We start from the raw sequence: 14,308 nt of genomic DNA on the forward strand, positions 1-14,308 counted from the left end.
CTTGTAGGAATCTTAACATTCTTGGTCAATATATCCAAACCTCTGCACGCTAATTACACACATTGGTGTGAATCTGATTAGATGATTCTAAATATCAAATATCGGTATTTGGAGCATTTTTAATATATTACCTTATTCCAAAAGATGATCTAAACAGAGTGTATCGTAAATGTGATAACCTCTGCTTGAAGAAACAAATACAATCTGTCACAGTTATTCTCTCCATTAGCTGGAAAGCTTATACTGTAATATTGCCCACCTACCTTTTTTGTTAACTGCAGCCTTTTCCCTTTCAATGTGTCTCTGTGGGCTTTTCACAATGTTTCAGATCATTATTGCTTTATTGTTAGTGTTGTGTTTCAGATTATTGTTAGGGCTTTAACCACAGCTCGCTGTGAACTGTATGGCTGACTAACGGAGTGTTCTGAGCAAAATACACACAAGCTGTCAATAACTCTCCTCCACGCCCTATTAAGATATATGGTAGATGGAGAAGTTGGAAGTAAATAGAGATAAATTGTGAGCAGAGGCCCCAAACATGTGACTTCAGTATCCAAATGCTGGGTAGTGGAACAATTATTCTCTGGGTTTCTATCCTATGTAGTCTCCACAGCAGATGAACAACAACACATAATTATACTGGAGAGAAAAAAATCACTATCAAATCTAATAAGCTCCACTAGAGGTTGGACAGAACAACTAAACAGAAGGAATGGGCATGGACATGTGTTTGGTGGAAACTAAATCAAGTCCTTGGTGAAGATTTAGAGCTTTATTTTTAATATTACTGCTTAAATGTAGTAGCTACTTTCAGTTATTATGGTTAAAATTGGGAAACCTCACAAATATTACAAAGAGGGGGCATGTTTTGCATTCCATTACAGTAGTCCAAAGTGCCAGAGAAGTATCACTACAATTCTGTGGTTGGATTTTGAAGAGATTATGGTGGTGTTGTATTGTAACCAACTTAAGAAGATGTAGAGTCCACTACATGGCCAAAGCTATGTGGACACCTGAACAAAGCATGCAACAACCAAGCGTTACATCATTACACAAGTGATTGTTGAACATGTAATTCCAAAACCATGGGCATTAATATTCTGTTATAAAACTATCTGCCCTTCTGGGAAAAATTTCTACAAAACTTTGGAATTTTTGCTCCTATTCAGCTGTAAGAGCATAGAAGAGCGATAAGACATGCAGTCATGTCCAATTCCTAGGTCTACATATATATATATATATATACATGTTTCCCATAAACCAGGAGAGAGGCAGGATGTAGTCTAATCTAATGATTGGAAAGATAAACAACCTCTTGATCTCATATATGAGAACATTTTCTCAGTGAGACTCTTGAAAACGTCCCTTTATTCATTTGCTGTTTTTACATACAGGTTACAAAGTGAGATGATATATTACTGATCATCTTTCTTTTGTGTGTGTTAATAACAGATAACCAGAAAAAAATCAACTATTGCCAAATCAAGACATGATCAAGCATCATTCCTCCCTCAGAAGTGTTGTGGATGTTTTAAATAATTAAGCTATGTTTCTTTTTTTTACAAATAAGCTGCACTCTGAACAAAACCTTGCCCATCTCACCAAACAAAAAAACAATTGAGCTTGCCTTGTGAGTGCACGCACACGTTCGCACGCACGCGCCCACACTTACACACACCTACCCACGCTCAGGCACGCTCACTAGACAATAAACCAAACATCAAAAGAAGAAGAAATAGGCTTTTGCTAAATAAAACCATCACTCTGTAATGGCTGTGAAAAGACGATAAACAGAGCAGGGACTATCTCCAAGCAATGGCGTATCGTTCTCCCCGTTTCTTCTATTTTGCAACTTTCTTAAGTGTACACTCTCAAAAACAGGCTTACAGTTTTTTTTTCATAAGGGGGTATTTTTAATTCTAAAGCGAGGGATTGGTCACACTTCGTCTCATTAGCATGAGGAGCCGTATAAACCCCGCCACTGCAGAATTTTGAGCTGTGTTGAAGGCGAGGCAACAAGCGTATCTGACTGGCTGCGCGCAAAGAGCGAGTAACTTTCACTTCCAGCACAGTTCAGTTCATACAAGCGGGAGCTGCATGGAGAGCTCACTCCAGAGGTGAACTGCTCTCATCTGTTCAGCACACAATGAGGCTGCTTACCGAGGGAAAGATTACTAGGAAGATGATACGGGGCAAATGTATAACTTATTGGCACCGGTGGATTTTTATATTCTCAATCTATCCATTTTTATTTGCCTCACCGGCTCAGTCCGAGGGAAATACTATTCGATACCAGACCAATGAGGAGGACGCGCCAGGTACAGTCATCGGAAACCTTGCCAAGGGCATGTCCTTGAGTCCGTCTCATTCCTCCAAGACCAATTTCAGGATGATGAAACAATTCAATGATTCATTCATCAGGGTAAGAGAAAGCGACGGGGAACTCACAGTCGGGGAACGAATTGACAGGGAAAGAATCTGCAGACACACTCTACAGTGTCTCATCACTTTTGACGTGGTGAATTTCTCCAAAGACCGCTACAGATTGATTCACGTTGAGGTGGAAATAAAGGACATCAATGATAACTCTCCGGAGTTTCCAAACAAGGAATCTGTAGTGGAGATCTCAGAGAACGCAGCATTGGGGTCCCGTATCCCTTTAGACCCAGCTGCGGACGCTGATGTCGGGTCAAACTACATCCAAAGCTATCAGATTTCTGTCAACAGTCATTTTACCATTGATGTGCTCCTGAGAGCGGATGGGGTTAAATATGCGGAATTGGTGCTAATGAAAGAGCTAGACAGGGAGACTCAGTCGTCATTCACTGTGGAGCTGGTCGCCACAGACGGAGGAAACCCTTACAGATCGGGGTCAACAAAGATAACTATCAAAGTGACTGACTTTAATGACAATAGTCCCGTTTTTGACCAGAATAGTTTCTCAGTTAGTTTGCCAGAGGACGCACCGGTTGGCGCTGTTATACTGGACTTAAACGCAGTTGATGCTGATGAGGGTTTGAACGGAGAGGTCGTCTATGGGTTCGGAAAACAGGTTTCTCATGAGATCCGAGGACTTTTCCAAGTGGATAATAAATCAGGTCGCCTGACGCTCAGGAGCCCAGTGGATTTTGAGGACAAAAGCACATATGAGCTAGACATCCAGGCGACTGATCTAGGACCTAACCCGACCCCCTCCGTATGCAAAGTCATAATTTATGTCACAGACGTTAATGACAATGTCCCAGAAATCAGCATCACCCCGATGACCTCCATCACGACAGGCATTGCATACATCAGCGAGGCGGCAGACAAGGACAGTCTGGTGGCGCTGATCAGCACCCTGGACAGAGACTCAGGTGTTAACAGCCAGGTCCACTGCACATTATACGGCCACGACCATTTCAAACTCCGGCAGGCTTACGAGGACAGCTACATGATAGTTACAGCAGCAGTCCTAGACAGGGAGATAATTAGTGAGTATAACTTGACGGTCATGGCTGAGGATTTTGGGTCACCTCCGCTGAGAAAAATCCTTCAGTATACCATTAGACTCAGCGACGAGAATGACAACGCCCCTCACTTTACTAAAGCTGTCTATGAAGTTTCAGTGGTGGAAAACAACGCCCCGGGCGCTTATATCACCACAGTCGAGGCCAGCGACGCGGATCTGGGCAATAATGGCAAAATTACTTACAGACTTGTGGACAGTGTTATCATGGGGTCCCCAGTGAACACATTTGTGTCTCTTAATTCAGTGTCTGGCTCTATATATGCACTGAGAAGTTTTAATTATGAAGTGATGAAACAGCTAGACATACACATCCAGGCAAGTGATGGGGGGTCACCACAACTGCAGAGCACAGCTGTCATCAGACTAAAAATAGTCGATCAGAATGACAACCAACCTTCTATCATAAATCCACCCCTTTACAAAGGATCTGCTGAGGTTTTCCTGCCCAAAGATGCACCTTCAGGTTATGTGGTAACCCAGATAAAGGCCACAGATGCTGATGAAGGTATAAATGCACAGCTGTCCTATAAAATCACAGAGGGGGGACACCTGGGTTTCTCTATCAACAAAGACACAGGGAAGGTGCATGTGAGCCAACAGCTGATGTATGATCTCACAGACAATGTCAAAGTCACAGTATCGGTCAGTGACAATGGATCCCCGGCACTTACCTCTACAGTCATTATACACTTCAGCTTTATAGAAGGAACTCTACCCAGTATGCCTTCCTTGCCTCAAAATGGCAGCGATGAGCTCTTTGAATGGGACATGTCCATAGCCATAATCATTGTCCTGGCGGGGAGCTGCTCTCTCCTCTTGCTGGCTATCATTCTCATCACAACCATTTGCAGCAGTCGGAAAAAAGAGACAAGGGAGGGGGGGTATGATGAAAAAGAAGACGTACCAAATGTGGAAAAAGTGGAAAGTGGTCATGTTGATTCATTGATTGCCAACCACAAAGGCAAAGTGTTTGATGCCCATCCATTTCCAGAGAATCCTCCATTGGCCAGCAGCAACACAACCGAGACAGGCTGTGAGGATGGCAGGCAGACAGCAGGCATCTTTGAGTCAAACAACAGGGTGATGGAGGGTAAATTAAAGGTAAGTCATTATTTTTTTCAGATTTTTTTTTTTTTATCACCAAGTTTGTCGTCTTTTGAATCTTCATTTAAGATTTGTGTTGAATGTTTTGTTTTCACAGGGTTACTCTACTCTTCCGGGATATGGGAAAGAAACAGTCAGACCAATAACGATATGGAAGGGGAATTCATTCACAACAATCTCCGCAAGAGATCCACACATCAGTGGCAAGGACAGTGGAAAAGGGGACAGTGACTTCAATGACAGTGATTCTGACATAAGTGGAGATGTGCACAAAAAAGAGTCGCCGCCAACAAACAGTGAGTGTCACGAAAACCTTATAAGAAATAATAATAAAATAGAAATTCAGAGAAATTAGTTAAATGAGACCGGATGTAAATGTGAAATCCACACAATGATGTGACATGCATTCATTTTTGTTTCTTGTAGTGGGTTTTATGTTTTAATCTAAGCCATGCACCAGATTTACCCTCCATCACCCTGTTGTTACAACCCCAGCTACAACAATGCATTTTCTAATACACTGGACACATTAGGATTGATCTTACCTGGGCTCACTGGGGTCTTTCAACACCAAACACCCTCAACCAGGTGAGCCAGCAAATGTATTTGTATTACACCCTGACAGCACTGTTGTTTTCCACAGGTCTCTGGGCATGTACAAGCGAGTGCAAAGTGTTGGGACACTCGGACCGATGCTGGAGCCCTTCAGCTACAAGGCCCAACACGAGCATGGCCTGTGGAGCACATCTGTCAACTTTCAACAAGACTGCTTCCCTTCCCAGGAACACCGGAAGGGAAAACTACTATCCAGCACACATACCCAAAACCAACGGTCTGCAAAGTGTGTATGAAAAAGTCCAACACCAGGAATTTGATTATATTCTAGTTGGTCCATCGACACCGGCCAGAATACAGGAAACAGATGAGATGTCCATTCCAGAGTACACAAACTCTTAAAGATCAAAAATACATCCAAAGTGATCCTGTCTTTATACTGTACAGTACTTTTATCTTAATTGACTCTATGTTGGATTGTTGCAGTGTTTTGTAGTATGTTGTGTGTCTTTTGGCTCATATAAGACTGTTCATTATATTATGTGTAATATGCAAGATTTTGTACATTAATAATATATTTTTCATAATGATGTAATGTAAAGAAGATTTTATTATGAATTTTCAAGAGCATGTGTTACTATTTAAGGGGCATGAGCTATGGACATTTAGGCCAAAAGGGGCCTTTCCGCTGTGAAAAACAATCAATATGAAAGATTACCATGTTTGTGGTAGGTTTTGTCACATTGTTGCACAAATAAACAGTTAAAAGTTAAATTGTTTTGCTGTTCAACCCCAATTTAATAGGTGAGCTATCTGGGCTTACAGGATGCAAATGTAATCTTTTAGGAAGAATACAACCTATTGTCCTGAGGAAATATTCATAAAAGCACACAGAATAACCTCAATTAGCCAACTGAATGCATTTTATTTGCCTTAAAGGCTTATAAGCCGCAATGAATAAAATGTGGTCCTCCAACGATCATAGTTAAATTGATAGCAAGCATACGGTAATGTCATATTCTTTTCGTGGTACACAATGTAGTTACTGGGCTGCTTCAATTTGCATGCAAATATTGCAATTTTGATCAAATGCTCATACAATTACATATTTTTTTCCAAGGTCAAAGAATCTCTGCACCCTTTCTGATTGCCTCCCAGCTTACCAATAATCCAAAAAATAATAATTGGTTCAATCTGTTTCCAAGCAACAGCAGCACTGCATTTGAATCTTTTTTCTTTATATGTGTCTTCTTTTTAAGTCATGATAAGGACCGAGTAACCTTGACCACCATTGTCAAATCAGAAAAAATTGTAATTAACCAAAGGTTATGACTGTGTGTTTCTCTTATTGATGGTATTGCAAGGCATTCCATTCTTGTGGCATATTGTAGGAATATAAAGACCTAAGAAGACTCACTTCTGCATGCAAGTTTGACTACAGGGAGTCTGTTCATTTCACACCTGTAACCACAAAAAACCTGAAGGAAATCTCTTAGTATTCATAAACACTTATATCATGATTGACATGCAACTATAAGAGGTGGGTTGATTTAATGAAAGGCATGAAACATAACTGACTTATATGTAAGTTCTTATATGTTTTCCTCCTCCTTCCACACTGACTGAAAGATTAGTTAACAACCTTTCTACCACCCATTATATTACTGCCTGTACCACATGGCACTAGCCAATCTGAGCTCAGAACTTGTTTTAGTTTGGTACCACAGGATGGCCACCTTGCTTTAGATGACCTGGACCTACAGGTAACATTCAGATGAAGAATTTAGCTCAAACATTTTATATCAACTGTGAGTCATTCACACTGAAATGTCAAAAAGCCTCCTGGTGGATAACCTGATTCTCCAAAGAGAAGCAACAGTATTAGTGGAGGAATTATAGAGGGCATCACGATAGAGACAATGGAAAAAGTCCCAAATACCACTCATGGATCTTCTGGCTGTTTTGAACACTGTACACCTCCGGTAAGACAGGCTTAATACGTTTTTGGTCAGAAATATAATCAACACCAATGACATGTAAATTTAACTGTAAACTCTGCAAAACTGATACATTTTTCAAGAATGTTATCAGTTGTTTTTTGTTCAGTGTGCATAATTTCTTACTTTGCATTTCTGAACTTTGTGAAGGAACAAAACAGCACACCGACATCTGCTGCGGTCAGTCGCCTCCTGAGATTCGGAGCCGTGGCTCTTATTGTTGGTGCAGTGTTGATGTTGTGTGCTTCCATGGCTGCTCTCTACCTGTGGAAAGGCAGTGATAAAAATGTAAGTGTCAACTGAGGATTATGCTGTAGTTATTCAAGTTATTGCAGTATCCCTTCAATAACTGATATCTGAAGTGGAAGTAAGGTGGGAAATGGATTCAAAGTAGATCCTCTGATAATAAAAACGTTTGAATGTAGGCATTATTGTAAAATGTATTAATGTAAAATGTATTTATGTAAATGGCAGAGATAACCTATACGTTATCTTATTCATCATCACATTTCAGACTGTGAAACTGCATCTTTAATTCTGTTACAATCCATGCAAACATCATAAATTGCTTAATTTTATATAAAATAGTGTTATGTTTATGTGTCCTATTGAGCTCACCTGTAGGGCAAACATTTCCACTAAGGTCTGCAACTGCATCTCCTGTAGTGCTTTGCTCAATTATTGTATGCTTAAAATACAAGGGATTTCTGTAAGAGAAGCAACACCAATAATTACTGTGCAGGATGCAGCATGAACATTGTAAAGCTTGTTTTTCTGTATCTCATTTCTATTGTGTTTGCCACAGTGTGATTTACATAACTTGACTAATCAGTCATTTTAACGTTCCACCTTGAATGCTGCCAGGTTTATAATGTCCGTTACAGTATGAGCATCAATGGGGAGGTGAGACAGGGCTCCGTGGAAATTGATTCAGACAACAACGTGGAGAGATTTAAAACTGGGAGTGGAGCTGAGGAAGCTGTGGAGATTCATGACTTTCAAATTGTGAGTGAATTTGTCCTTGTTCTCTCTTCCTGGGGTAGTTCAGCTGAGACTTTCTGTGTGCTTAGCGAAGTAGCAAAGCTATGAGTGTAAACATGGCAACTCTGTGATTTGGTGCAGGGAATAACCGGAATCCGCTTCTTTGGAGGAGACAAGTGCTATATAAAATCCCAAATCAAAGCCAACCTTCCACACATGGGAGCTCACAACAAAGAGTCGCTGATGTTTGACCTGGTATGTGCATACTACTTGATACAGAATGTTGCAAATTGAAAAAAAAGAAATGACAATGTTGTTAAAAGCAAACACATCCTCCGCTCATTTATTTGTCTAATTCAAGGACATTATCTTTTTCTTCTTGCCAGACAGATGAAGCTATTCCAGTGAGTTTTGACGAGAAGTTCCTCATATGGATTTCTGCCGAGCAGCCGCTCAAGGACACCAGCTTTCTGAGCAACAAAATTCGGGGTCTTTGCGGGGAACTTCCCATTTACTGGCTCCAACCTATCTATCCTAAAGGTTTGCCTTCTTCTCTTCTTTCTATATAATTATGTATTGAATCACTCCACCCATGAGTCTATAAAACTGGCATGCTAACATGGCCTATTCTATTTAAAGTATTGTCCATTCTATCATAGTTAATTCAGAGCTTGGTTGTGATTGCCCTGCTTATCTGCTGACACACTTGTAAACTGTACAGTCGTGTCTGAGAAGTTGGTGAAACACTTGATGTCTTGAACATACTCTACATTTAGAGTACACCAAAAAAGGCTCCGGTCTTGTATTAAAAAAGAATGATCTTGAAATATGCAAGTGCTTGAAATCACGGCTGCTAATTTAATTATTCAGGACATCTGAGACAGCCCCAGCTATGTAGGATTGAGCTCTGAGGACATGTATGGCATCTTGTGGATGTTGACCCAATACTCTTGCCTCTTGTGGCTGATGTAACAGATGGGGAGAGGAGAAAAAGAGACACACAGCGAGCCAAACGGCAGTTTAACATAGAGGAGTTTGAGGCAGCTGCTGAAGAGAGGAACCCGGTGAGTCACGCAGAAGATGACACCTCCAGAGTCAGGGAAGAAGAGGAGGAGGGGGCACAGTCTGCTGCAGGGTCAGCATACAATCCCGAAAACCCCTATCATGTGAGTACCAACTTCATCAACAACACAGTTTATGATAAACAAGGCTCCAGAGCTGGTGAATATTTGATTAACTATCAAGAGGCATATACTGAGCCCTGAAGCAACCCTTAAAGTAACACTAGGAATTAAAGTTTCTCTGTTTTGTCAACACTTTTTTCAAATGACTGCATTACACCATGCGTAAAATGCCACCCTTGTTAAAAATGTATTGTCAAAGAAATAGAACCTCTGCCAGCTGATATACTACTGCTGCTGCTGCTGTTGAGTAGGTGCCATGTTAGTAGCTATGATTATAGGTCACCGGATTAACAGCTGCAATTCAAAGTTGATGAACTTGTGAACTGAAGTGAAAATTCCCTTTGCTTATAAAAATTCATGTTGCCAAAGATGTTTGTTTGAGAGGATGAGAAGTTTTTGAAAACATTTGAATTGCAAATGAGTATAAAAAAAACAATTAACATTGCTTTAAAACTCCAGCGCAGTGGAGGTGCTGGAGAGGAAGGTGCCATGACCTTTGACACCATGTTAGACCACCAGGGGATCTGCTGCTCGGAATGCCAACGCAGCTACACTCACTGTCAGAGAATATGCGAGCCTTTGCATGGCTACTGGCCGTGGCCTTACAACTACAGAGGATGCCAGGTAGCTTGCCGAGTCATTATGCCCTGCCGCTGGTGGGTGGCACGTATTTTAGGTGTTGTGTAAGAAAACACGCTGCACTTGTGAGAGAATATATCTTTTTTTTTGTTAGTAAGACCCCAAGGGTTCCTAAACTTTCAGTTCCTATGCAGTTATGCATGCATATAGGTATTTTCTGAGTTTGACTGTAAATACTGTTTAGAAAGCTATGCATGTTAGCATGAAATGAAGATCATGATGTATGATTATCTGTACTATGATACATATACTGATAATTGTCCTCCATACAAAATATTTTACATATAAACAGGTGCTTTCTCTTTGGCTACTTATTTTCATATAGCAAAACTGGAATATATAAATGCCATATTCCTATTTACAGCAACAGACTTACAAATGAGCACATTCATTTTTGCATCATGTAATACTAAAGCTTAATGTGCTGTGCTATGTTCAATGGAAGGTATGGGACTGAGTCCAAAGGCTCAGCAGATCATGTACCTTTCCTGACTGAGTAGGCTTTAATAAATTCTAATTACAATATATGCTGGCTTTGATGTCAATATTTTTTTTGTGTCACATCTTGTTTCCATGGTTCCACTGGGTGCTTTTCTGATAAAACTGAAGTGACAGCAATGGGTGCCATAACTTCCATTCACAGCTGAGAATCAGTCTGAGGGCAATGCAATTTGTGCACACTGACATCTGCATTGATGTGAACTAATGTGAGATGAGTGTCATGGCACTGATGGAAAATATTTCCATAAAAGTGACATTTTTATTAAATAAATAAATCTATATATTTTTTCTATAATAAAAAAGAGAGGAGTGTGGATGCTAAGCTACCAAATAACATGATACACAGAGACAGGCCTTTTTTTGCACAGCTGTTATTTTGACATGTGGTGTAGGCTATTCTGAATACCTCAAAATCAAAAGAAATCAGATTACAATCTCTAAAGCCATATGCCAACTTTCTAAATAATTGAAAGGAGCCATGTTGCGATCAAGACGATTTCACAGAGGGTGATCTAGGGACATCAAATTACAACAGATGTGATATTGCACCATATCTGCCACTAAAGCCGCATTGAAACTCTGAAGCAGTGTGAGCGAACAACACAAAGAGATGCTTGTCGCTTTGCTTGGAGATCTTTCCTGGTTTTCATGGGGGTAGAGGTGCTTATCACATCTGCAGTGCTGATAAGACGGCCTCTGTGCTTCCGTAGGCTATATAATATTAATCCCTCTCCCACGTCTGCAGATGCACTTAAAGGAAGGTGACAAGCATGACATATCCAGGACCTCCTGATGGCTCGTGCTCTGGAGTGCAGCCGCTAAAAGAGCCCCAAGTACCCTCAAGTGATGTAAATTTGCAGGGGGAGTCCAATTTCCATCGCAGCACTGTCACTGCCATGGTCATTAAACTAAATCATCCCACTGTGTGTCACACAGCTCCCATTTTAAAGTCCCCTCAATAATGGAGTTATACTTGGACTGCAGATTGCAGCACAACAGTGGAATGTCTGACCTGACAGCAGCTGGAAGAGTACTGTGCACATTATTTCATCTTTAGAAATCACAGGCAGACAGTGTGTATGGATGTAAGAGATCACTTGAAAGTATGAATTAATTGAGAGACCTTTGTATATATTAGCTCCAGCTGTTGTTTAACAGGAATATTTATATGATCTCTAAAGTTAGTAACTGCAGCTAAAATGTAAATATGATGTGTGCCTGTTGCTCTCTGCGGTTTCTTTGGGTTTCAGAATATGTTGATACAGCAGTAGAAGACAAAGCGCTCTGAGTCTAAGCTAGAAAAAAGGAGAAGTAAAAACAAAGCAAAAAGCAAAAAAACATATCACCACAAGCAACAACTCAAAATGGCATTAAACTGAGAAAAAATACATCACTCAGAACAACAGTAGTTTTGTTATCCTGAGGGCCTGTTTCTAAATAAAAACTTGTTTCCTTTTGCCATTCCTCTCCTAAGAAGAGAAATGTATTCCCATTGAGTGGAGAAGATGAATATGTTGGAGAGCAGCTTCAGTGTGTGAGACAGTGGGGCCTTTTTGTTTGTCTCCCCCCTAGGGCCAAGCTTACCCTGGGAGCCCTGCAGGCCAGGGAACAAACAGAGCTTTGTGAGCACTGACCCACTGTGCCCAGCAGCCAGACTGCAAACCTCCACTCCTGTGCTAATAGGAAACCACAGAAGAGGAGTCTGCAGCAGCCAAGGGAGGGGAAGCTATCTCGCATCCACCTGTGCTTTCATCATTGCCCATCAAAACAAGCACAGTCAGGCAGGGGTCTGTGGTACTCTGGTGACCACTGAATCAAAAGCTTTTTCACCAACATCCTCTTGGCACCAACACTCACCAGAATACATGTGGGATACCTTAGCTGGTGATTTATTTTGTGGCATGGATTTGTGCTAATCAAGGCCATGCACTCACTGGAGCTTCCTATAAATACGTCAATAGCCTGTTATAAATTTGCCTGTTGTTGCCCAAGAGGCATTAGAAGTGTGAATAGAAGTGTGAAGTGAACCACTCTGGTAAACGTGTCCTACATTTGATTGCATGTTTTCCATTACATCCAGACATGAATGAAATAAACAGTAGTGACAGTCCATTTTGCACCTTAACCAGAACACAGAAACCCTTTTAGGCTAGCTCATTATGTTTTTCTGCAAGAAAGCACTGCAATACGTTTATAGATGCTGGCGTCGTGAAGAACCTGTAACCCACAGTTTTGCACCGCCAATAACCACCCAGGCACCGAAGATTTGTCTTTTCTTTTCTCCTGAATGGCCAGAAATAACATGGCTGAACGAAAGGGGGCTGGTACAAGGCTTAAATGCTTTTTAATCCCATGGTTGAGTGACCACTTGCAGTTCTGCCCAGTAGTCTGACTCTGCCTGCCATTTGAAGTTTCCTTGCTATTGGCTGGAGTCTCTCTCTCTCTCTCTCTCTCTCTCTCTCTCTCTCTCTCTCTCTCGATGTGTTTTATTGGCATAAACAAAAAACGTGTCACTCTCTCTCTCTCAATGTGTTTTATTGTTATGAACAAACAACTTGTTACTCACTCTCTCTCTGTCTATCTATCCTTCTCTTTGTCTCACCTATTTAGTATGCAAGCCCTTAATGGCCATTAATTAAATCCCTGCTGGTATTGTTTAAGGAAGTTTGTCTTGTTTATTTCACCGAGTTAAAACTGTAAATATTGTCTATAGACCTACCTGCACATAGATAACACGTTCTATGCCATGAGACATTATAGCAATTCTCCCAAGTGACTTTACTTTGCACACACTGCAGAGATTTTTTTTTCCCTGTGTATTGCACTTGGTTGCATGGTGTCCTTGTTACATTCAAATAAAAAACCTGTAGTGTGGTGTAGTTCTAACTTGGACACAGTGCTGGAATCTGCACCATTGTTTTCTTAGTGACACACTGTATGTGACATTAGTGGGCTGGAGGTATCCAACTTGCAGTGGATGTCAAGAGTTCCTCACAAGAGGTGGACAGTTATCTTTACAACACAGCAGGCATGGTTCTCTGTATAACCAATGCAAATACAATACTTCCTCACCCATATCATTTCTTTTTACCCTACCCGTGAACTATAATTTGAAAACCCATACTATACCTGAAGGGCATCAATATTAAAGGAATCCTTTTTTTTTTTTTTTTTTAAATATGGCATTTGTCAAAACTTTAGTCACCGTAGGATGTACCCCAGAATGTACACATCCTCTAGAGGGGTGCTTAAAAAGAGCTATTGATAGCTCAAAGCAGATTCAAATCAAGACTTCACATCTACACACTGTAACTGTAACCTCCACAAAGCAATGTCGAGAGGCTTGTCACATGAAAGCAAAAGTTGTCCAAAGAGTTGTGGGTAGTACTGACAAAGTTTATGGGAAAAAAGTAAATGTGTTTTTAATCCTCAGCAGCACGTGCAACAATGAGGGAGCCTGAGCCCTTAGATATGCCACCCCGGGGGCAGGCTCTATACTTAAGGCTTACAACAGCCTCATTATCTCCCTCAACTCACATCAGATCCTAGCAGCAGTTTGTCACAGGCAGGCTCCTCTCTGCCAGTAGGCATCAGACCAATCCTCCTGCAACACTACTGTACATAATTGCCATATGGACAGCATTTTGAGCCAGACTGAAGACTAAAAAGCCCTCCAGGCAGATTCCCCAGATAACTAAATGAATATTTTATCTCATTTCCATCTAATTTGCACCACATTATTATACAGAACTGAATTTTTTAATTAATTGATAGAACAGATCAAACACAGGTTTACACTTTGATTTTCGGGAGCTGTTATTTTGATAATTTGCATG

At 40.8% G+C, this 14,308-nt stretch overlaps 2 protein-coding genes across 2 annotated transcripts; both read left to right on the plus strand.

Moving 5' to 3' along the window:
• Positions 1–2,012: 2,012 nt before the first annotated feature.
• Positions 2,013–5,944, plus strand: si:ch211-199f5.1 (protocadherin-8). The gene is made up of 3 exons (XM_039817056.1): positions 2,013–4,612; positions 4,713–4,911; positions 5,259–5,944. The coding sequence occupies exons 1-3, from the start codon at positions 2,147–2,149 to the stop codon at positions 5,570–5,572; spliced, it is 2,979 nt and encodes a 992-aa protein (XP_039672990.1). The 5' UTR covers positions 2,013–2,146; the 3' UTR covers positions 5,573–5,944.
• Positions 5,890–10,418, plus strand: cnmd (chondromodulin). The gene is made up of 8 exons (XM_039818300.1): positions 5,890–5,898; positions 7,039–7,152; positions 7,318–7,455; positions 8,032–8,172; positions 8,290–8,403; positions 8,535–8,688; positions 9,124–9,314; positions 9,792–10,418. The coding sequence occupies exons 1-8, from the start codon at positions 5,890–5,892 to the stop codon at positions 10,017–10,019; spliced, it is 1,089 nt and encodes a 362-aa protein (XP_039674234.1). The 3' UTR covers positions 10,020–10,418.
• The last annotated feature ends 3,890 nt before the right edge of the window (positions 10,419–14,308 follow it).

Source organism: Perca fluviatilis, chromosome 12, assembly GCF_010015445.1.
Source record: "Perca fluviatilis chromosome 12, GENO_Pfluv_1.0, whole genome shotgun sequence".
Lineage (NCBI taxonomy): Eukaryota > Metazoa > Chordata > Actinopteri > Perciformes > Percidae > Perca > Perca fluviatilis.